Genomic DNA, 23849 nt, shown 5'->3' with positions numbered 1-23849 from the left:
ACCTTGCTCTGTCTTGAGCCACCTGCCTTTCTCACCACGCTCGAGCTTATCCTCGCAGTCAGCCCATCTCATCAAAAGTGCGCCTCTTCCTTTGCTGACCCTGTGCTTTTCCTAGCCTCAAGGACAACACGCCTCAGGTCTGTGAAGCTGAGACTCACCAGCTTTGCCCTAAGGAGCCCCCCAACACCCCTTTCTGGACAGATGTGTGTGTTTCTGGCAGGCCCTGGGACACCCGCTGCCTGGCCAGCACCCCAGCTCAGAAGCAGCCGTTCTTCGGTCTTCCTTGTTCATGCCCAGCTCTCACGTGTAATCGATCCCCACATGTTTCGCTCCATCGGGTCGGTTCCAGCTCATCGCAGCTCCCCACATGACAGAACCAAACAGCCGTGGGTCCCGTGCAGCGTCGCGGGGCTGCCGCAGCCACTGGGCCAGTGCTTCTCCTGGAGACTCTGGTCTTTTCAGGGCCTTCTGCTTTGGTGAGCCTGGTCCTGATAACATCCCCAGAACGACTGACACGAGGTGCCTCCTCCTTCCTTCTGAGGCGCATCTTGCCTGTGCTTACTCCAGAACAAGTGGGTTCCTTCCTCCACAGTCCGTGACGTCCGGTGACGTCCGGTGTCCGGCTTTCTTTTCCACCCTCCTGATTGAAAGGCCTCCTGCCTGCCTCGTTCACTGTCGTGCCCTCTCGTGCACGGGAGGGTCAGGCGCACGTGAGGCCTCGGTGGCAGCTTTGCTCTCCAGCACTGTGAGGAGGTGCTTGGAGGGCCAGGCTTGCCCCCTGTCAGTGAGTTCTTGACCCTGCTCCTGGGTGCTTTGTGGTGGGTCCAAATCAGATGACACCTCCCATCCTTTCTACTCTCAGGGTGCTGTGATGGGGTCAGTGCTGTGAAGACAGTTGGCACCACTTCTGTCTTAGATCATGCAGTATACCTCTGTTCAGTGCTGGCGTTGTGGTCTCCGTGCTGCCAAGAGAACAAAGCAGTCTCTCTGGAAAGTGAAAGCAGAGGGCTCCTCAGAGTAGGGGTCGTGGAAGTTCGTCGTCCACACTCTGAGCGTGCTGTCAGGAGGGCCTAGTCCTTGGCAGTGGTGCTGGGAAAGGTAGAGGGCAGAGACAGGAAGAACCCTCCCCAAGGCAGGCGGACACAGAGGTGGTAAGGATGTGCAGGACAGGACCTGTTCAGACCTGTACCTTACGGGGCCCTAGGGGTCGCTGCGGGTTGTGGTGAACTGGGTGGCACCTAACAACATGGGACTGTCAGCCTAGGGGTGTTAGCAGATTGTGTCCCCTGGAGCTTTCCCTCCCCAGCTCTGATGGGCTGGCTGCTCCAGGTGCAGGGCCGTGACAGGTCCTCCTCTCACCTGGTCCACACCGTGGCTGGTGAGTGAGGGCGAGGAAGCCTCCTCCCTCTCCCGCCTGCCTCCTCTCCTCTGCTCTGTTGTCACGTGAGTCTGGCTGTGGTCGTCCCATGCAGACGGAGTCCTGCCTTCCCACCTGCTCATCCATGGGCTCTGTGGCTCTGCGGCTCTGCGCCTCTTGTCCTGTGGCCCTTACGTCCATGTGCTGGCAGCCTCGAGTCCTCTCTTTTCTGCTCCTGGCTTCTTCTAGAACAAGCCTGCTTTGCCTGTTGTAGCCTGCGCGCCCTGGTGGTGAGGCCCCCTCTAGCGTATCTGGTGAACAGGCCCTGTCCTGGCCTGCGTGTTCCTGGTGGCTGTGTCTCCTCCCGGCCTGTGGGCTCCAGTAGGTGGGCTCCTCTCCCAGCCTGCCCATCTTGGCGGCCAGGCCCCATCCTGCCAGCCTACACTGGCAGGTGTTCTCAAAAATGACTGGGTTGGGGGAGGCAGGGCCTGGTCGCTAATGAGGGGCATGGTGCCTTTCCTTGAGACTGTCCACCTGCTGCCTTCTGTGAGGGGGCACATCTGTCAGGAACCTGGGAATAGCTGCTGCTGGTGGCGGCTGCCCTGCGCAGCCGGAGTGCATGCACTGCTCACGTGAACAAGGCCTCTGTGGAAGCTGCCAGCCCGAGCTGCCAGCGGCAGGTCCCCAGTGGTTGGTGTAGGAGCTGTCACTCTGTCATTGACAGCAGGCGCTGCCCTTGGCCCGCCGCGTCTTTAGTTGTGGAGTGGATTGAGGTCCTGCATGTGTGTGCAGCAGTGTTTCCAGGGGCGATGAGGATTGCTACAGGCACCCCGCTAATTCCCCAGAGCACCTTGGTAAATGCAGCTCGGATGTCTGACAGGTCCGGGGCCAGCAACAGTCAACACTGCCAGCAGGTGCCCACTCAGGTCTGATCCGACACATGGCCGTGGGCAACTCGCTGCCCAGGATGCTGTGCTGAGAGTGCCCACCCACCGCGGCCCGTGGCGGGCTGTGCCTCGGGAGCTTTTACCTACAGGAGTAAGTTCCGATTTCAGAACTTCAGGGGTTTTAAAAGAAAATATATGGCTGTGGTGCTGGAGAAGAGTGTTGAATATACCATGGACTGCTAGGAGAACAAACACGTTCATCCTGGAGAGGGTGAAGCCAGAATGCTCCTTGGAGACAAGGATTCTGAAGCTTCATCTGACATACTTTGGACATGTTGCAAGGAGGGACAGGTCCTTGGAGAGGAACGTCATGCTAGGGAGAGTGGAGGGACGGTGCAGGAGAGGAAGACCCTCGATGAGATGGATCGATTCTGTGATTTGGGTAGTGGGAATGAGTGTGTTTGAGACGGCGAGGTTGGCACAGGATAGAGCAGCGTTTAGGGTTCTTGTGCATAGGGTCGCTATGAGTTGCAAATGACTCGATGGCACATAACAACAACAACAACAACAGCATAGTATATCTCTTTTTGTTGCTTTTGAGAGTGTTGTTGTTATGTACCGTCGAGTCACCTGCGATCCATAACAACCCTGTGTATAGATGCCTGCCCTGTCCTGAGCCAGTCTCACTAATTCCGACACACCAACTTCCATTTCACCAGTTACTGTGTCAATCCATCTCATCCCTGGTCTTCCTCTCCTGTGCTGCCCGTCCACCCTTCCGAGCTTGATATTCTTCTCCAAGAACCAATCTCTCTTGACCACGTACCCAACGTAAGTGAGGTGGAACTTCAAAATCCTAGCCTCCAAGGAGAGACTTGGTTTCACCCTCACCAAGAAAGACCTGTTTGTTTTCTTGGCCGTCCATGGTATGTTCAAGATTCTTTTCCAGCACCACAACTCAAAGGCGTTGATTCTTCTTCTGTCATCCTTAGTCATTGTCCAGCTCTCTGAAGCATAACAAGTAATTGTGAAGACCATGGCCTGCATTAGGTGCACCTTAGTCTCTAGACTGACATCATTGCTTTTTAGCACTCTAGAGAGGTCCCTGACAGCAGATTTTCACAGTGCAGTTTGTCTTTTGATTTCCTGGTTGCTGGTGCTAAGAGTGTTAATTGTGAAGCTGAACAAGCTGTAATTGCTAACAACCTGAATCTCTTCTCCATTTGCCATGTGCTACCAGTTGACCCAGTGGTGAGACTCTTTGTCTTCTTGATGTTGAGCTTCAATTAATATAGAAGACTATAGTCCTTGACCTTTTGCAGCAAGTGCTTCAGGTCTTCTTCAGTTTCAGCAAGGAAGCAAGGTTGTGTCATCTGCGTGTTTAAATTGTTGATGAGTCTTCTTCCAGTCCTGATGTCACATTCCTCCTCATAAACCCTGCTTCCCAAGTGATCTGTTCTGCATACAGATTGAAAAGATACGGGGACAGGATGCATCCGTCCCTGATACACTCCCTTCCTCATTTTGAACTATGCGGTGTTTCCTTGCTCTGTTCTAAGGGCTGCTTCCTGGTCCCAAGTATAGGTTTCACATAAGCACAATCGTGTGTTCAGGGATTCCCATTCTCCTCAAGGTTGGCCACAGTTTGTTGTGATCCACACAGTCAAATGCCTTTGCGTAGCCAATGCAACACAGATAGACATTCCTCTGGTGCTCTTTGCTTTCTGCCCAGATCCATCTGACATTGGTGATAATGTCTCTAGTGCCACGACCTCTTCTAAACCCAGCTTGTATTCCTGGTAGTTCTCTGTCAGTTACTACTTTCCAGTCGTTTCTGGATAATCTTCAGCAGGAGTTTGCTGCTGTGTGATATTAGTGATACTGTTTGATAATTTCCACACTCTGTTGGGTCACCTTTTTTTTGGAATGGAAATAAATATGCACAGCAAAAACATACACATCGTCGGGTTCCTATAGGTGCAAACACCGTGACCTTGACTGCATGCTTGGCCTGTTAGAGTCATTTGTCCTCAGACATGTGACACTTGAGCATTTGTGCACATCCATTCATGTGATACGTGGCCCCTGTTTGTGCTCATAGCTGCAGTGTGTGAGGGCCTGTGTGTCCATACACACATCGCTGTGTTCATCCATGTGTGTAACGTGTGAACCCTGGTTGTGCTCTGTCACATGTGACACGTGAGAGAATTACATGATGCACGAGGCACTGGAGAGCCTCTGACCCCATCCTGTCGGGTGAACTCGGGTGACTGGTCCTGGCATTCTCCTGTAACACACACACTTCCCACATGTTCCTCCCTGGACAAGGGGGCAAGTGTGCCTGGTACCTCAGTGGTCACGTGTGTTCCGTGAGGGGGGGCGTCGGGGCCTGAGTTGGGGTCATCTTGCAGCTCTCACTCTGCTGTGGCATCTGACCTTTGGCTCTTCGTATGGGTGCAAATTGAACCCCTCTGGGAATGACTGGCCTGACCATGTCTTCTCTCTTCCAGGAGTCCCGACGATCTTTCCAGATTTGTGGTTGACCTGCAGCAGAGGGAACTTACCCTGAAGGAGAAGAACAACTCCCTCACCAGCAGGTAGGTGGGCAGCTGGGACCGCTCTGTGAAGCGTGCGCCTGGGGGTCAGATGGGAGTGTATAGGCCCTGTGGATGGCGGGGGCCGCTCTGTGAGTCGTGGACCTGGGGGTCAGATGGGAGTGCATGGACCCAGTGCATGGCGGGGCCTGCTCTGTGAGGCGTGGGCCCGGGGATTGGACAGGCGTGCGTGGGCTCAGTGGGTGGCGGGGGCCACACTGTGAAGTGTGGGTTTAGGGATTAGACAGACGCACGTGGACTGGACGGAGGGCAGGAGGGAGGGGCTGGGAGTGTCAACTGGCCGAGGGCGGGAGCTGCCACATGCTGCTGGCTTGTGAGGGCAGCACTGACTGCTGTCCTCTGGTGCCAGGACTCTGCGTGCTCGCAGGCCCCACCTGCTGTGTCTGAGTGCGTCCATTCTCAGGACCACATCCTGGTCTCCTCTGTGTGGACTCCGAGTGGTGCTTCATGGGGTGAGGACTAGGCCCTTGGTGGAGGCAGCCTGAGTGTGTGTGTGCGTGTCTGTAACAGTCTGTGAGCATCTGTGTCTGTCTCTGTGTGTGTGCACGTGCACACGCGTGTCTGCATTGTGTCCCTGTGTAGGAGTGAGCGCAGGAAGTCTGTAGTGAGCATGACAGCAGCCATGTGTGTGTCTTCAGGTGCACACGGAAAGTCTCTCTAGGGTATCTGCTGTGAGAGGCTGGCAGCTACAAGGCTGAGTCTCCGACTGTGTTGTCAGCATGTCTGTGGGCTGGGTCTCCTGGGGGTCCAGGCTTTAGGCTCTTGGTATCACATCTAGGGAACGCGTCTAGCATGCTTTCTGAGACCTCCATGGGCTGCAGGGCCCTTGTGTGTCCTTGGCACCCACTGGGTCTGCAGGGACGTCTGGCGTTGCCTTCCACCCCTGCTTGTCAGCCGGGAGCTCTCAGTGGTGGACAGTATCCATGTGGTTCTGAGGAAGGAGCTTCTTAATGATTTCCTTGGCACCTAGAGGAAGGCTTTCGTATTAGGGGGCTGGTTCCGTTTGAAAATTGGCTTTTGGAAGCATCTGGGTATGTCAGGCAGTTCACAGCATTTTAGCTTAAAACCGTCAAATGGTGAGGATTGCCTTTTGCTTTCAAAGCTTCGTCAGATGATTTGAAATTAAAGTGCTAACATTTTGCCAGGCGAGCCTCTTCATTTGACTTTGACTTTGAAATGGAATGAACGATTAAGGAGAGGAACCTTGTTTGTGATCTTTCTCCGGCACCACCACTGTCTCCTCGCGGGGTGGCCAGCATGGCGTGCAGTGTGTGAGGTTGGCCAGCCCTCCTCTGTGGGCAGGAGACGTAGAGGGAACACAGTTGTCCTGTCTTTGAGGGTTGAACGTGAGGGTTGGCGGGACTGATGTGGGTGAGCCTTTGTCCTGGAGTGATGAGAACTGCCCCATGGTGCTTCATGCTGTTGGCTTGCCTGCAGGCGTGCTGGTGCAGGGAGCTGTGTGGGGCTGACGCACGGGTCCTGACTCATACCCCAGCTGTCGGTGGCCGACAGGAGAGGTGGTGGGAACTCCAAGAGACAGCTCTCCTATTCCTCTTCCTCTGGGGTCCCTGAGTGGACTCAGCTGCAGGGGTTCGGATGGTGCCTTCTTCTCCGGTGCAGTGAACCTTCACCACTGCACCACGGGCTTCCTTCCGTCTGGGCACACTGACTGGGACTTGAACCTGGTCTGTGACACAGACCCACCACTCCAGAGGGCCAGATGTGTCTGCACGGCACTGTTCAAGTCTGACCCCAGGTTCCTCCTGTCCTGCCATGACATCCCTGGAGCCCTCGAGAGCCGCCTCCTGCAGGCACCCAGGCCTCCTCCCGTCCTGGCCCACCATTTGGCCCGCCATCAGCTTCTTGCCTGGGTGGCTTCGTGCCTGAGCGCCTGGCAGCCCGGGTGTGTGGCAACTTGCCTTTCCTTCCTTGGCCTGGACACGGCCCACTAGCTCAGTTCTGAGTAGACCGAGGTCTGACCCAACAGCCCCGGGCTGGACTGGACGGGAGCTGGCAGGCAGGCTGTGGGAGCTGCTGCTGCCTACAGGGCACCCCCGGTGCTGGTGCTTCTCCTGGGGCGGGTGGAGGTGTGGCATCGCGTGAGGGCGGGAGGGGTCTTCTGCTGAGTGACCGGCTCTGAGCATTGGCAGTGGATGACTCAGGCCTTGGCTCCCTCTGTCCAGGTGCTTTGATGGGGGACAAGCTGTGTCCATGGGTGCTCCAGCGTGCTTGGCTTCCTATGAGTGTGTGCCGTTCTGACTGGTGGGCAGCTGGCCTCTCTGGAGCCTGACCACTGCCTGTCCTCGCTCCTGAGTCCTGCTTTCAGGTTGTGGCAGATGTGTGGACAGGGACCGTCCTCTGCACTGAATTGGCTCACTCTGCACCTGGGTGACAGATGTGTCGGGAGGGACCGTCCTCTGCACTGAGTGGAGGGCAGCGCTCCCTCCGCACCTGGGTGACGAACTGCTCCCCCGTGTGCCCAGTGTGTGACTGAACCTTGGCGGAGCACCACTGGGCACCTGGCTGAGAGCAGGTGCGCGAGGGCCCTCCCTCATGCCGGAACTGGTCTTCGTGGGGAGCCTGCAGTGGGCTGGGCTGTGGTGACCGTCAGAAGGGAATGCGTCGATAGGGCGGTGGGCAGCTCTAGACACACACGTGAACCAGGTGCCTGGATGTGCACTTTACAAGCCTGCAGAGATGCGTGCGTACACAGGTAGGTGTCTGTAGGCGTGGATGTGGCGGCCTGTCCCTGGGAGAATTCAGGTGAACACGTCCTGTGAACATGTGTGTACATGCAGCACTTGTGTACCCACATGGAGGTGGTTGCCGTTACAGGACTTGTGTAGACACGCATCTGAGCACACACACCACAGACGTAGTGACCGTCCCCGGGGATTAAGTTAGAGGGATTGTACGTAGACAGAGCCGCGTGTAAGCACGTGTGTATACAGGCATAACACATGCACACGTACATAAATGTGACGGCCCCAGTCATGTATAGACACCCTTGAATACATGTATACATGAATATAACATAAGATACACACACATGCATGTGGGTCTGAGGACCGTTCCCAGGGATTCGGATAGATGGGAGGTGTGTACACATGTGAGCGCGTCTGAATACGTCTCTAACATACACATGTGCACAGAAGTAGATGTGGTGGCCACCCCCAGACACTCATGAACACCTGTGTCTGCATTCACAGCACATATGTGCACACACGTGAACACATACGTAGATACGGTAGCCATCCCCGGAGGATTGGAGAGGTGGTGGTGTACTGAGGGCAGCACAGGCTCTCCCAGCCCTTGTCCGGGGCCCCAGAGGCTCTGTCGGCGCCCCCTCGGCCTCCATTGTGAGCTGGAGGTTCCCGCAGGGCCCACAGGGTCCCACCTGTGGTCGCGCTTGAACCCAGATGCTCTGCACAAGCTTCACCTGAGAGGTCAGAGACTTGGGGATGCCGCCCCGGACTGGAGTGCTGCTCCCACTGCCCCGGACACTGCATGCTTCTGTCCTCACAGCCCTGGGCCAGGATGCCCCTCTTCGCGATGCTGTGTGCTGCCTCCTCTGTCCAGGGCTCACGGTGGACAGCAGTCCCCAGCCCTCTGCCTCTGTTGGGCGGTGGGGCAGCTGCCGAGGCCCAGCCCCTGCTGCAGTGCCCACAGCGGACATGTGATGGGGCCTCTGCCCTTGGAGCTGCCTCTCCTGTGTCCTGCCCAGCCCTTCAGTCCTTTGGCCAGCTTGAGGGCATGGTGGGGAAAGGAGGAGACAGACAGATGAGAGAACAGAGGAGGAGGGAGAGGAGGGGGGAGGGAATGAGAGAGACACGGGGTAGGGGAGGACAAGGGGAAGGAGGGAGAGGAGAGGAGAGGGGGAAGTGGGAGAGACGGGGGAGGATGGGTAGAAAGGAGGTAGAGGAGAGAGGCTGAGAGAAGATGAGAGGGGCAAGTGAGGGATGGGGAGGATGGGCGGGAAGGAAAGGGAGGTGAGGAAAGGGTGAGGGAGAGGGAGAGGGGCTGAGAGAATGAGAGGAGGGGAAATGAGAGAGACACACAAGGGGGAGGAAAGGGGAGGGTGAGAGGGAATGCCAGTGAGGGTGGGGGGGAGACGGGGAGGGAACAGGGTGGGGACGGGCACTGGCAGGGCCTGAGGCCTCTGGAGTGGGCTCCAGGCTCGTGCTGCCCTACACGGTCCCCTTAGTCTCTTGCCCTCATTTGACATTAGTGGACCCTACAGGGTAGGACGTCGGAGAGTTGGCCAGCGACTAGGGATGATAGAAAGAGAATTGATGCCTTTGAGTTGTGGTGCTGGAGAAGAGTGTTGAATATACCATGGACTGCTAGGAGAACAAACAGGTTTGTCCTGGAGAAGGTGAAGCCGGGCTGCTCCTTGGAGTCAAGGATTCTGAAGCTTCATTTGACATACTTTGGGCATATTGCAAGGAGGGACAGGTCCTTGGAGAGGGACATCATGCTTGGGAGAGTGGAGGGACGGCGCAGGAGAGGAAGACCCTCGATGAGATGGATCGATTCTGTGAGTGGAGTGGTGGGAATGAGTGTGTTTGAGACGGTGAGGTTGGCACAGGATAGAGCGGCGTTTAGGGCTCTTGTACATGGTGTTGCTATGAGTCACAAGCGACTCGATGGCACATAACAACAACAGCAGGGTAGGGACCTCTTCAGGTGGGGTAGGCCCTGGCCGGAGCCTGGACCTGCTGGAGCTGCCCTCTCACTCTCACGTCTTCCTCTCATCCACCTGAGGGACTGGAGTTTATCTGGTTCTTCATCCACACAAAGTGCTGAGCCAAGTCCTGGGGTCAGTTCCCAGCAGTTCTGCTGTGGAGAGAAAGGGGTGCTGAGGGGCAGCCTGGCCAGTGTGGAAACAGCTGTCCCAGTGGAGGTCCAAGGCTGACCATGCCAAGCTCTGACTGCAGAAAAAGGGACCGTCCACAGCTGTGTGTGGATGGTGTTAGGAGTGAGTTGCTGGGTCCTGTGGGGTCAGTTCTAAAGCACAGTGCCCCCATGTGACAGAGCTGACCTGCCCCTGGGGTTTCCTAAGCAGCTGTCTCTGTGGGCACAGCGTGCCAGGCCTTTCTTCCTTGTTCCACCTTACACTAGAGCCCGTGTGTGGGCTCGGTGGAGCGTCCTCCCTCTGCAGCAGTACGTGCCTGGCACATTCCCATCCTCTGCTGTCCCCTCCCATCCTGATGACTCAGAAGGACCTGGACTCTCACCCTTCACAGCACTCTCCCTGGGGGCAATGACAGACCTGGGTCCTGATGTGTGCAACCTGGACTGTGGGGACTGGGATGCTGGACAGGACATGTGGCTAGGACTGAAGGCCTAGATCCTCAGACACAAGCTTGGCTGTGGTCAGAGATGGGGCTATGATGGGGGCGGGCTATGACCGGGGATGGGGCTGCAGTCAGGGACAGGCCTGTGATAAGGGACAGGACTGGAGTCAGTGATGTGATGGGGCTGTGGTCAGGGACAAGATGGGACTGTGGTCAGGGATGGGTTGGGGCTGCGATCAGCAATGAGGTTGTGACCAGGGAGGGGGGCTGTGGTCAGGGATGGAGCTGTAATCAGGGACAGGATGGGACTGTGATCAGGGACAGGATGGGACTGTGGTCAGGGATGGGTTGGGGCTGTGGTCAGGGATGAGGTTGTGACCAGGGTTGGAACTCAGGTCCTGGGGGGTGGGGGCTATGATCAGGGAGGCGACTGTGGTCAGGGCACTGTGTGCAGGGCATGCCCAGGCCCCTCAGGGACAGTGTCCCGCCCCAGCAGCCACTAGGCCGCTCTGCAGACGGCTCTCTGAGGCTGTCTCGAGATGAGCTGCATTAATATTTCACACCCAGGCTGTTTTCTTCCACGTCTGCATTTCCATATTTAAGATGTCATTTACATATTCATGGACTTTTTAATAAGTTTTCATTGTTAAGGGAAGTGGAAGAGGATGGAACGTGAGACTCCCTTCCTGTTCAGGCTTTGTACATGCTCTACAGCTCACACGCCCTGGGTCTCTCAGCTAGTGGGTCTCTGGCTGTGTTCTGGAAGTTCCCTGGTGATTCTGTCCTGAGAGGCTCTGGGTTTGGCTCACTGACTGGTGGGTGCCCAGTGGTCATTCTGCCATCCTCTCAGCTCTGCCTGCTGGCCTTTCTCTGGTTGGGGGGCTCTGTCCTTTTGCTGGCCCTCTGCTTTGGATGGGGGCCCTGTTTCCTCTCAACCTCTGGGACCTGGCCTGGCCTTCCAAGGGAGGGGAGTTCTGTCACTGCCCTTCTGTCCAAGTAGAAGGTGGGTGTGACCCTCGCTGTGGAAGTGGCTGCCCCTCACTCCCAAGTCCAGCTGTAGCCTCTGCTGTGGGGCTTAGTGTGTTGGGCACTCACATGTCCCTCCTGTGTCCTCAGTGACTGTGAATGGACAAGTAGACCTCCTGTCCCTATTCCCTGTGTGAGCATGGGGTCTCCCATGGCCTGTCCCCTGTGCGCATGTGGGTGTGGATGCCGGCCTGGTAGATGGAGTCTCCATCCCCTGTCCCTTGTGTGGGAATGGACTGTCCCCTGTGCACATGTGGGAGTGGACTCGAGCCTGGTGGATGGGGTTGCCATCCCCGTCCCTTGTGTGGGAATGGACTGTTGTCCTGTAGAAGGTCTCTTGCCCTTTGTCCCTGTGCCGATGTGGACTCCGGCCCCATAGGTGGGGTCTCCCTGGCCCCACCTCTGTCCTCCCCCACTTGGCAGCTCTGGTCTTCTCTAGCAGCAGGTGTCCCCACTTGTTCTTCGTGGGGGGCTCAGGACTCAGGTAGGGGCTCAGGCTGGAGATTGCCAGAGCCACAGCTGTGGCCAAGGGCTGCAGAGACCGCCTGGCTGAGGGCAGAGGGCCCTGTATGGGGATGTAGACAGCAGGGAGTGGGCAGGTTCGGCACTGTCGTGGCCACGTGCAAGGGGGGTGGCTTCCTTCTGCTGCTGTAGGTCCTGATTTCAACTGTTCCTTCTGTGAAGGACACTCTTCTCTGTCACCAGTCAGCTGCTGTTGGCCAGTTCCCATGAGTGGCCAGCTCTCCTGTCCAGCCTGCTCCCATGCCCAGCCAGCTCTCATGCCCGGCCTGCTCTCATGCCCAGCCTTCTCCCATGCCCGGCCGGCTCATGCCCGGCCGTCCTGTGTGCGTGTCACGAGCTCACTCCCGTGCCCCCGTGTGTGTAGAGCACAGCTGACCTCTGCGGGGGCTTGGTGTTCACTAGGCAGCGGTGAAGCGCAGGCCTTTGTTCCCAGGCATCTTGGGGACACTGCTGGCATTTCTGTTTTCAGGGGCCTGACCTTGTGTGCAAACTGAAGGGCACCGGCAGCCTATCGTGGTGTTGACTTGGCATCCTGGTGCCACCCTGGGGCTGCCTCGGGCTGCCCGGTGGGGCTCGCTTGGTTACCTTCCCTGAAGGCAGCACCCCCTGTGGGTAGTCAGGCCCTTCAGCGGCCGTCCTGCATCTCACGTGGCCAGTGTGCATGAGGGTCATTCAGCCCATGTCTGGTCGCTGGGACGTCCGCCCTCGGCTAGTGTGAGAACCTGAGGGGCTGGTCCGATTGTCCAGGCGTCCCTTGCATGCGGGTCTCCGAGTGGACGTGTTGAAGGAGTGCTTTGCAGTCTCGCTGGATTTGCTGTCTTCCCCAGAGCCTGCTCTCCCTTCATCTTACCAGTTAACGCCTTCCTTCCCAAGCTCTTCCGGCTTAGGGAGCTCTCCCTGGCCCTCAGCGGGGTGGTTTTTTATTAGGAGCATGGAGTCTCGGTACACGCGTGCCAGGGGCTCCTGTGCTTCAAGGCATCGCAGGCCGAGTGGGACGGGGCTGTCAGCTGAGGCCGAGAAGGCAGACCTGAGAACCAAGGTGCGTGTGGGGCGAGGGGCCTTCCCTGTGGCCGCACGTCCCTCCCTCGGCCCTTCAGAACCAGTGCTCAGCTGTGCTCGGCAGCTCTTCGGTGTCCTGTCGGCGTGCTGTCTCCTTGCGGTGGTGGCTTTTGCACGCAGTCATAGCGAGCCTGAAGTTGTCCTCCTCGGTGCCGACTGAACCTCAGGCCACAGTGCAAAGGGTAATGGGCCTGGCTGTGTGGCGGCCACCCGGCCCTTAGCCGTCCCTGGGGTGCTTATGAGTGGGTGCCCGGTGGTGAGAGAATGCCGAGTGCCCCGCCCTCATCTCCCTGTCCCTGCAGCCGTGACGCTGACCTCTGGGGGACGAGGCCCTGCAGTGTGGAGAGCCTTGCCCCGAGGGGCCTTGTGAGGACAGGGCCTTAGGGAACCCACTTCTTTTTTTTTGTTAATAATAATTTTTTAATTAATTTTCATGATTATTTACAGAGACTTTGGATTTCTGTTCATTGTTGCACTTTTCTCCCTGCCTACCCCTCCCCCCCAGTCCACTCTTCTCTTTGAAAGGTAAAAGGTCCCCCATTGTTTTACAGTCCCTCCCCCCAGGTCCACCCCACTATGCAGCCTTCGTTCTGGACTCCTGTCATGACAATAATACCTAATCACATATCCCTCTTAAACAGTTTTCTCCCTCATCTGTTTCAATGCAGTATACATTATTGAACCCATCTTTCTCAGTCTTCCCCCAACCCTGAGGTCAGTCCTGTTTTACAACGGTGGCACCATGCAGTATTTGTCCCTTTGTGACTGAGATACTTCTCTCAGCATAATGTCCTCCACGGTCACCCATTTTGAAGAATATTGCATGAGTTCCTTGTTTTTCAATGCAGCCTAGTGTTCCATTGTGTGAATATACCACAGCTTCTCTGTCCATTTGTTTATTGATGGGCGCTTACGTTGTTTCCAACTCCTTGCTATTGTGAACAAAGTCGTGATAAACATGGGTGTGCATATATCTGCTGGGGTGGCAGTTATGGTCTCTTTGGGGTATATTCCCAGTAGTGAAATTGCTGGGTCAAATGGTCTTTCTATTTGCAACTTTTTGAGAAAGCACCATACTGCATTCCATAGTGGTTGCATCATTTTACACTCCCACCAACAGTGAATAAGGGTTTCAGTTTCTCCACAACCTCGCCAGCATTTGTTGCTTGCTGTTCTGTTAAATTTTGCTATTTTTACTGGGGTGAGATGATATCTCATAGTTGTTTTGATTTGCATCTCTCTTAGAGCTAGGGATTTTGAACATTTCTTCATGTGCTTGCTGGCCATCTGAATGTCGTCTATGGTAAAGTGTCTGTTCATATCCTGTGCCCATTTTTCAATTGGATTGTGGTGGGGAACTCACTTCTGGAGGCACCAGGGTCAGCACAGAACCGCGCCCTGCCGTTCCGCCTCCTTGGGACCTTCTGCTGCTCCACAGCCTCTCTGCTCCTCAGCTGAAGATGGAGAGACAGAACACAGCGCACGCCCCAGCTGTGTGTCCTCACAGGGCTGTCCACATGGGTGCAGGTGGTCAGCACGCCACCCTGCAGGGAGGGCCACGCTCAGCTGCTCCTCACCAGGGGGCGCTGATGCTGCTGACTGGCCGACTCTCGGCCGGGCCGGAGCCGTGGAATGCCTGCCCAGCTCATGTCATGGTTGGACAGCCGCCTGGGGACTGATCTCAGCTCTTGGGGAGACGGCGGGGCTGCTGGGATTTGCAGGGAGGTTTGGCTGTGGGCAAGGAACTGTGGTAGTGTGGCACATGTGGAGATGAACTGTCACCTTGATAGGCAGGTCAGCAGTTTGAACCCAGCAGCTGCTCCCAGGGAGGAAGGGGGATGGTCTCCTGTAAACCGGAGGGAGGGTGCCGTGATTGGACTCCGCTCGAGGGCAGTGGGCATGCTGGGGAGACGAAGGCATGTGTTGTCGGAGTCAGGCTGGGGGTCTCGTGATGGTGGGGGTCTTATGTGGTGACTGCCTGTAGCTCCCTGCTCTCCGTGGTTCTAAGGGGGCCACACCCCCCCGCTCTGTCAGGACGTGTGCTTAACCATCAAGGGACGCATCTTGTACCCTCCAGCGTCCCTCAGTACTCGCCTGCCTACCTCTCTGATAGGATGCGGTGAGCACTGACCTTGTATGCACACAGGGCTCAGCTGGACCCCCGTGAACACAACTGCCTTCTCCCTCCTTGGAGACACTGCCCTTAGCCCCCTGTGGGTGAACTGCCCTAGAACGCCATGGGTGCCCCCTGCTACCCTTGGAGGTCTCCACCCCCCGTGGATGGATGTCGCACTTTTCAGCCTCTGTGACTGTTCTTCCTCCTGCCCCCGTAAATGCACTGCTCCCTCTGAACCTGCCCGTGGATGCACCCCACATCCTGTGGACGCACTGTCCCTCACCCCCTGGACCACTCCACATCAGATTGCCTGTCTGTGCGCTCAGAAACAAGGTTGCTTTCTGATCCGAGGCAGGAGGCCCGGCTGCACATCCTTCTGCTCGTCTTCCTGTGTGCTCAGACCATGGAGGGATGCCGCTGTCCGCTGCCCGTGGCCTGTGAGCACATGGAGCAGAAGCTGGTCTCGGGAGGTGCTCATGGAGGGTCAGCTCAGAGCCCGGCTTGTGCTCAAGGACCCACATCTTTTTCTTCCACATCTGTTGGAATCCAGCAGATGTCCAGCATGAAACTAGTGGTCCTCATAAGGACGTCCCCTTGCTTCATCCTGCCCCCTGTGGCTGCCTGTGTCTGGCCATCAGCACTGTCTGTAGATGCAGCCTTGACATCCTGCTGCTGGTGATGTGAGGGCCCAGGGTCTGTTGGGCTGTCATGGGCGGCAGAGCCTGCCTGCCCTTCTCAGAGGTCAGCACCATCTCCCGGCTCTGTCCCTGGGAGGGAGAGCAGGAAACTGCCCACTTGCTAAGCCTGGTCCCCCAAAGCGGGCCTTGGGTCCTCCGCCTTTCCTGGTCCAGACCCCCGACTCTAGGGGTCTGACTGAGAGAGGGAGGAAGGGAGAGTCTGCAAGCAGGGCCCACCATCTGATGATCCTTTGTCCTGTCGCCAGGTGGGAATGAGGCAGGCCTAGGCCCACTGTGGGCTGGCCGGGTGGAGGACCAGAGCTCGTGCTTTGATGGAAGGAAAACTGAGGAAACAATGCTGTGGCCACGCCTGCCTGCTTCTGTAGAGGGGCTGCCCAGGCCTCACCCCCAGCCCACGCGCTTGTGCTGTGTCAGCCTGGCCACAAAGATGCCACAGTGTCCACATAAAGATTTACATCGCAGACACCCTGTGGGTGGCCCAGTCAAGTGGACTTGACAGCAGTGGGGTTTGGAGTCTGTCCTTGGGGACCACCCCACAGTGCATCTCCCTTGAAGACCCTCCACCTGGGGCTGTGCAGAGGCCCGCACACGCCGAGGGGACAGAGTCCAGCCTTGTGCAGCCCACTGCCCTCCCCCCTGCGCTGTGTGCAGGACCCTGGGGTGCTGGCAGGGAGGTTCTGCCCCGAGAGCCTGCTGCTCATGACTGGCACCCTGTGACTGGCACCCTGTGACTGGCACCCTGTGTACTGGTGTATGTCTCTGCTCGCCTTGGGTCCTGAGTGTCCATGGGTGTGACCACTGGGCTGCCAGGCTTGATAGAAACACGTGCATGTGTGGAGAAGATATGCAACGGAGCTCACCCAGCTCCGGTGTCTCCGCATGTACTCCTCGGTAGCTGGGACCCCATTCCTCATGGGGTGCAGCAGTTAACCCCTTCTCCCACTCATGTGAACTCTTGTCCCCGTGTGTTCACGTGACCCGTGGAGTCCCTGGTGTCCACCTGATCCCTTATCCACAGTGACTTCAAAGAGCGCCATGCTCATGGCCGATGTCCAGTGGGTTTTGGGCAACAGTAGAGAATACCAGGTAGATGTTTACTGGCGTTTTATCACCTACGTGATGACACTCGGCTGTGTGGATCAGCTTGCAAAGGATGGGGCTTCCAGGGTGCTGAATTATGCTCATGAAGGAGGCCCCTCGAGAAGGACATCATGCTTGTTCAAGCAGAGGGTCAGTGACTAAGATGAAGCCCCTCAATGAGCTGGACCGACGCAGTGGTCACAGCAGTGAGCTCAGGCACATCAGCGAGTGACCCCAGGGCTGGTGCTGGGCTGCATGGGGTTCCTTCGTTCAGCGACGCCAGGGACTGGTGCCGTGCTGAGTGGGGTTCCCTCAGTCAGTGACCCCCCGGGGCTGGTGCCCAGCTGCGTGGGGTTCCCTCGGTCAGCGACCCCTGGGGCTGGTGCTGTGCTGAGCGGGGTTCCCTCAGTCAGTGACCCCCTGGGGCTGGTGCCCGGCTGCGTGGGGTTCCTTTGGTCAGTGACTCCCGGGGCTGGTGCCGGGCTGCGCGGGGTTCTCTTGGTCACTGGGCACACGACAACCTTGGTCAGCAACCCCCAGGGCTGGTGCCATGCTGCGTGGGGTTCCCTCGCTCAGCGACCCCCGGGGCTGGTGCCCGGCTGTGTGGGGTTTCCTCAGTCGCTGGGCACAAAAGACAACATCATTGGTGTAAAGAACACTTCTGGGAAGATTTCCTCAGGGAAATAGTCTCAGGGGCTGGTCCAGCTCTGTGGCTTCAGTGAATCTGTATTCGATGACAATTTGGAATTTTGTTCTGCTTTCCACTCCTGAGGACACCCCCGTTGCTTGACAGCATTCTGAATGGACCCCTGAGGTGGGCTGTTCTCCATCTGTGGAGCCGGAAAGATGCTGGAGCCGCCCTGACATTATTTTCTAGTTAACTCGGTGCTGCAGTTAGACGTCAGAAGCCCCTAGAAGCAGTCAGTTCCCCGCAGGGGGCCAGGAGCTTCTGGGAGGCCAGTGACAGACACCTGTGGACCTCAGTTTACCTGGACAGCCTCCTGTGTGGGAATCTGTCACGTGACGTTGCATTGCCTGTAAGGCCAGGTGCTCGTGCATATTCAGAGGACAGTCCAAATGCCAGATTGGAGCCACTGTCCTCAGACTAGCAAGAGGCTCTCTTTTCTCAGAGAGGAGGCGTAGGAGAGGTGGCTCCGGAAGTGTTTCCAGGCGGATCGGGTGTTGGGGAGCTAGGAGGACTTTTAGGGTGCGCTGGGTGCTGGCTTCCGCTCTGCTGAGCACTCTGGGGCATTCTCCTCCTGCTTCTTGTCCAGGCTGTTCCGTCATGGGGGACTCGGTGAGGGAGCACCGGGCGTTTCTGCTGTGGAGTCACTTCTGGCCATTAGCCCCTGGAGCACAGGACCCGCTTCTGCAAATCTCATCCACATGGGTCAGGCCTATTCCCTGTTCTGGGGTGCTGTTTCCATGCCTGACTTCTCTGTCCCAGGGCAGGCTGACAACTGTGCCACAAGTCCACCTGTCTCTCCAGCTTCCCCATACCTGGGCCAGGTCAGCTCCTGACCTTACCCTAGGTCAGGTGATCGCCCAACTTCTCTACCTTAGATCAAGTCAGCTCTCTGACTTCTCCACCCTAGGTGGCCCCCACTTCTCCACCCCTAGTCATGCTGGCTCCCTCACTCCTCCACCCCAAGTCAGGCGGCCCACTGACTTGTCTACCCCAAGTCACCCCACCCCCTCACTCCTCCAGACCACATCAGCCTGGCCCCCTCACTCCTCTACTCCAAGTGAGGCCAGCTCCTCACTCCTCACCCCCCACCTCAGGTCAGCCCAGCCTCCTCACTCCTCTACCCCAGGTCAGGTCAGCCCACTACTCTGCCCCAAGTCAGCCAGCCCCCTCACTCCTGCACCCCAGGTCAGGCCTCCCCTCACTCCTGCACCTCAGGTCATCCCGGCCCCTCACTCCTGCACCTCAGGTCAGGCCTCCCCTCACTTCTGCACCCCAGGTCAGGCCTCCCCTCACTTCTGCACCCCAGGTCACTCCAGCCCCTCACTCCTGCACCTCAGGTCATCCCGGCCCCTCACTCCTGCACCCCAGGTCAGCCTGGCTGCTGTCCCTTAGGGCCTGCCTCTGCATCCTGCTTCTGGAAGGTCCTGTGAGCTCCACTGGAGGCAGGGTGCTGACTAATTGGCGGCCTTACTTATTTATTTCCGCGTGCGTGGTAAACAGCTTTGATGGGCGCTCGTCGGGAACGGGGGAGGCACTTGCCTGATTGATTCCTCACCTGCAGGGATGCTCGGCTGGACCGAGACTATTGATCGGCCCCCCTCCTGCCAGGCCCGCGCTGAAACCGGCGTAATTGCCTTGAGCCTGCGGCAGGTGCCAGCTCCTTCATCTGCGCTGAGTGGAGTGGCTCAGCCGGGCCGGCTGCCCCTTGGGGGGTGGCGTGGGAAGGATGCCTCTCTGCTGTTGTCCTTGGAGAAGAGGCTCCTGGACCCCTGCCTTACCCGAGACCACAGAAATTAGACAGCACTCACGTGGTTGGGAGGGGCAGAAGCCCACCTCGGATCTCTATAGGAAATTGAGTATCCTTCCCTGCGGGGTCGGGCCAGGGAGTGCCCAGCACCCTACCTTTGTCCACTTCTGTAACAGGCAGGACTGGGGACCATCCAGCACCCCACCTCTGTCCCCTTCCTCTGCCTGCCTTCCCTGTCACAGGCAGAACTGGGAAGCATCCAGTCCCACCGTCTGTCCACTCCTCCTGCCTGGCTTCCCTGCCTAGGCGGGCCTGCTGTGGTCAGTAGGCAGTGGGCAGCCACATCCTGTCCTCTCACTCCAGGTTTGCAGGTGAGATCCAGGTCCCTGGCAATAGTCCATTTTAGCCGATGGTGTGGACGTCATGGTGGTCCAGGCTTGCCTTGTGCACCCCTGTGCCTGGTGGGAACAGGTGCTGAGTTGGGCACGCCCCTGGTCTGGGGAGCTGTTGAGTAGGTGACACCAAGACACAGCTGAAGTGCCCACCCCATGAGTCTTGTGATAGTGGGCACACGTCTGTAATGTTCTGCCCTACCCTTCACATGGGGTACCATGTGGACTCCCATCAGCTGTCTGTCTCAGTGGTTCTCTTGTCTGTGGGATGGGGTGTCAGTCCCTCCATCAGCTGGCTGCCTCAGTGGCTCTCCTGCTGTGAAATGGGGTGTCAGTCCCCCCATCAGCTGGCTGCCTCAGTGGCTCTCGCGCTGAGGGATGGGGTGCTGACCCCCATCAGCTTTCTCTGTTGGTGGTTCTCCTGTGTGCTGCCCAGCATGTCCCAGGTGTGTGCCTTGTCCTTTAAGAACTGATAGAGGACAGCTGGGCAGTGGCTCCCCACCCCCCAATCCCCGGCTCTGCACTCTGCCTGGCCCACCTGGAGTAGTCTGAGCTGCTTCCAGGCCCACGGTCCCAGGACTTGATGCTGAAAGAGCTGTAGGTAGAGGAGCTCGAGAGCAGAATGTTTTTTAAAGGGTAATTCTTTGCTGTGTTGGGTAGACTGCACACGGTGAAGCATATTCCAGTTCAGCCGCGTGCACGTCCAGCCTGGTGGTGCTCCCCTGCCGGTGCCTGTCCGCTGCTGTCCCTGCCCCCTCTCAGGGGCTCTTTTGTGTTCACACAGACCCACTGCTCTGTCAGCATCTGGCCAGTCTCTCCACTGCTACTGTCCCTCTGGTCTGGCAGGCAACGTTCTTCAAAGCACTGGTTAAGCAAAACTCTTGTGATTTTAAGAAGCCTCCAAGCGATGTTCTGGTTTAAGGTTTAAAGGTTGCCTCAGGGTTGTAGTGTGGAGCTCCCAGCTTCCATGGCCCCAGAAAGTATGGGTCCCCTAAGAATTGGACATTCTGTTCTGTGTCTCCCACCTTGGAGCCCAGCTCTCCATGATAGTATCTGGCCACCATCCAGCTCAGATCTTGGGCCAAAGAGGCAGTTACTCCCAGAGGCCACTGGGCAGTCTCTCTCCCTCCTCTTCCCAGTGCTCTTGCTTCTGGGATTTGGAATTCTTGTTGGCATACGGTCCAGTTAGTGATGTCCCAAGGAAGGAGCACAGACCAACCTCGTGAGGGCCTCACGGTGACTGACCTCGATCGGTGGCTCTGTCCTTTCCCAGAGTCGCCGTCTCTGTTCAGGCACACCAGGAGAGCCAGCAGTCAGCACCTGCTCAGGTGCAGCACAGTCCGGAGGTCCAGGCACAGAGCACCCCGCCTGGCCGGGGCTCCAGGGCTCCGCTTGTCTCTCGTATGCAGAGTGAGCATGGTGCTGGCTTCTCTTGCAGTCGGGCTTGTTTATGTGTCCCCATGTTTGGTGCTGAGGCCAGGAGAGACCTGAATGCCCACTCACTGCCCCTCCACATGCTGGTGACCTGACTTCCAATGGAGCCAGGCCACTGCAGACAGTTGTGTGTGTCTTTCTCGTCTGGTTCTCACTTACTAAAAAGAAGCAGTGATTCCATCGTGTTCTCACGAGTGTGGCATGGACCAGGGTCCGTTCTGCATCTGTTCTCCACTCCCAACCACCAGGGTGACCACTGCTGACCTCTCTCAGCCTCCCGAGAGCCCCAACAGATATGTACACGTGTATGAGAGCCTGCACCAGGGCCCACAGTCAGAGGGACGGGGATGGAGCTGGAGAGCGGGCCCCACTGAACCACACAGCTCTGATGGCGGGGGACACACTTCTCAGCCCACTTGGCTTTGTTTTTTTTGAGTTGAGGCGAGCGGGAGGGAAGCGGCTCTGGCTGGAGAAATGTCAGCTTCAGTTAAGCTCGGGAGGAGTGAACCCTGTGCACCTCTTCCCTCCGTGCGCCACCGAGTCTGAGCTGAGCCTGAGTGGGCTGAGACCAGGACCTCCCCAGGACCTCGGCGGCTTGTCCCCTGCCCTGTGGCCGACCAGTACCCCACCAGTGGGCTCTAGGGAAGTTCCAGTGCAGGTTTGCTTCAGTCCCAGGTGGAGCCCTGGAAGGGGCTGCAGAACAAGGCTCAGTTTGCCAGGAAGGTTCTCATTCTTGGCTAAAAATATGCTGATAGCCGCTGGCCACGGAGCCCAGAGGACAGCACTGCCCTTAACTTCCTGCTCCACAATGATGGTGGAAGGAGCGTCTCTGCGAGAAAGGGGCAGCAGGAAGGTTGGTGCTCCTTCTAGAACCTTCCAGTAGCCACCTGGTGCTGGTGGAGGGAGGCGAGGTTGGGAGGGGCTGGAGGAGCCCTTCCCTGTCTGTGTGCCTGTCCCAGCCCTGGCACCCTGGGTTCTGAGTGGTCACTCCCGCAGAGGTGTTCACAGTGCTGGACATGGGGCTCCGGAGAGCTCTGGTGTGGGCAGGAAAGCAGGATGGAGGGATGAGCTCCGCGAGGGCCCAGATGCCTGCTGGAATTCTTGCCCAGGCTTTTTTGAGATCTTTGCTGCCTCACGCTGCAGTGGCTTTGAGTTCCTGGCACAACTCAGCTCTCTACCTACTACCTGAGTGAGCTGAGACCAGAACCTCCCCAGGACCTTGGCGGCTCGCCCCCTGCCCCGTGGCCTGAAAGGCTGGCAGGTTGCACCTAGCCTGTGGCCCTGAGTAAGAAAGGGCTAGCAGTCTGTTTTTGCAGGATGACCTGTGGAGTGCTTCTGTACTGTAGCCTGAGGGAGCCATGAGCAATGTCAGTGCCACTCAGTGGGGGACGGGCTGCAGAGGTGACTCCTGGGTGGCACAGCTGGTTAAGTGTTCCCCAACTAACTGAACGTTGGAGGTTCAAACTGCTGTAGGAGCACCTCGAACAACAGCCTTGGTCGTCGGCTTCCCGGAGGTCGCAGGCTGGAGAATCAGCGGAGCACAGGTGTGGCCTGTCAGCCTGGAGACGCCCCCTGCGTGAGGACAGTGCTGCCCGGAGGGGGCTTGGCACCGTTTCCAAGGGCAGAGCTCCGCGGAGCTATGTGCACATTGCTGTCCTTAGTCTTCTGGGGTCCAGTCCCAATGCTTGTCCCTGTCCCTGTTCCAAGCTTTCTTCCTGCTCCTCTTAGGGTCATGTGACCCACTGGCGATGTAGCTGGGCTCATCTCAGGGTCATTTGGTGTCCCCGCCCTTTCTGGTGGCTTTTTAACACATTGCTTCCAGTGATTTCTCTCTGTAGTGCCCGTTCTATGCTTACTGGGGGCCACATACCCAGAGCATGGTCACGTGGAGCGCAGCCCCCGCCTGAGGGCCCTGTAAGGGGGTCCCCTGGCTGGGAGATGCAGGCGGGTGTCTGCCCGGGGTTCCTGTGCCACATGACCGGAACCTCGGGAGTCCTGCCTTTGCACTGGCTGCTCCGACTGCGGGCGTGCCTGGGAGGATCAGGCCCGTCCCCGTGTGCTGCGAGGGGCCGGCAGCTGGGCTGTTGCTGGGTTTGCGGGAAATGGAATGAAACAGGGCTTTTGAGACTGTTGGAACGGGTTCAGTTATGGCCTCCAAAGTGCAGCCCAGCCCTAAAGCAGCTCCCTGTTGTCTGGTTAGCTGTGACTTGGGGACCCTCATCCTGGCTGCCGTCCTCACTGTCCTCCTGAGAACTAAGCTTGGTGCTAACTATGAGAGCAGGGGTTCAAGTGCACCCAGCGGCGCTGAAGAAGAAAGGCATGGAGACCCGCTCCGAGAGCCCAGCCGCATGCTCAGTTCTCCTGGCACTCGGGCCGTGTGGCCCGGAGGCCTTCCCTCGGGACTGCCCCGCGCCTTCACCGCCACATCCATGTCCAAGCTGCACAGGGCAGAGGGGCGTGCTGACGCCATACTGACCAGGCCAGGCTCGTGCCATCCCGGGCACCGCCCCTTCTGTCAGCCGGCATGGCCGTGGCCACCTTGCTGTGTCGCCAGTGGACACGTGGTTGCTGCTCAGTGTTTACCTCCTTTCTCCCAACCCCCCCGTTTCAAAAGCTTCATTTTGGTGGGTTCTAGAACGCGTGGGTTTTGCCTTCAGTAGTTCATGCATGGTCTGTCCTGTGGTGGAGACTGAACCCACACCATCTGACGGCATTTCCTCCCCACCTCCCCCTGCTTCCCGTTTCCACTTGCCCTGTTCGCCACCCTGGCCCTGCCTGCCGCCCTGGCCCTGTCTGCCGTCCTCGCCCTGACCCTGCCTGCCATCCTCCGCCCTGACCCTGCCCGCCATCCTCCGCCCTGACCCTGCCCGCCGTCCTCACCCTGGCCCTGCCCGCCGTCCTCCGCCCTGGCCCTGCCCGCCGCCCTCCCCC

At 57.9% G+C, this 23849-nt stretch overlaps 1 protein-coding gene across 1 annotated transcript in view; it reads left to right on the top strand.

The window, feature by feature from the left end:
* MAD1L1 (MAD1 mitotic arrest deficient-like 1 (yeast)) overlaps window positions 1-23849 on the top strand; it is a 239557-nt gene that overhangs the window by 46155 nt on the left and 169553 nt on the right. Inside the window, exon 9 of the mRNA XM_006889608.1 lies at window positions 4755-4841. Within this exon, the coding sequence (XP_006889670.1) occupies window positions 4755-4841 (87 nt within the window). The remainder of the gene's footprint in view (window positions 1-4754; window positions 4842-23849) is intronic.

The sequence above is a fragment of the Elephantulus edwardii genome, unplaced genomic scaffold (genome assembly GCF_000299155.1).
Source record: "Elephantulus edwardii isolate Elephantulus edwardi_28Jun2011 unplaced genomic scaffold, EleEdw1.0 scaffold00080, whole genome shotgun sequence".
Taxonomy (NCBI): Eukaryota; Metazoa; Chordata; class Mammalia; order Macroscelidea; family Macroscelididae; genus Elephantulus; species Elephantulus edwardii.
The sequence above is the reverse complement of the archived record's forward strand: the minus strand, read 5'-3'. Positions and strand labels throughout refer to the sequence as shown.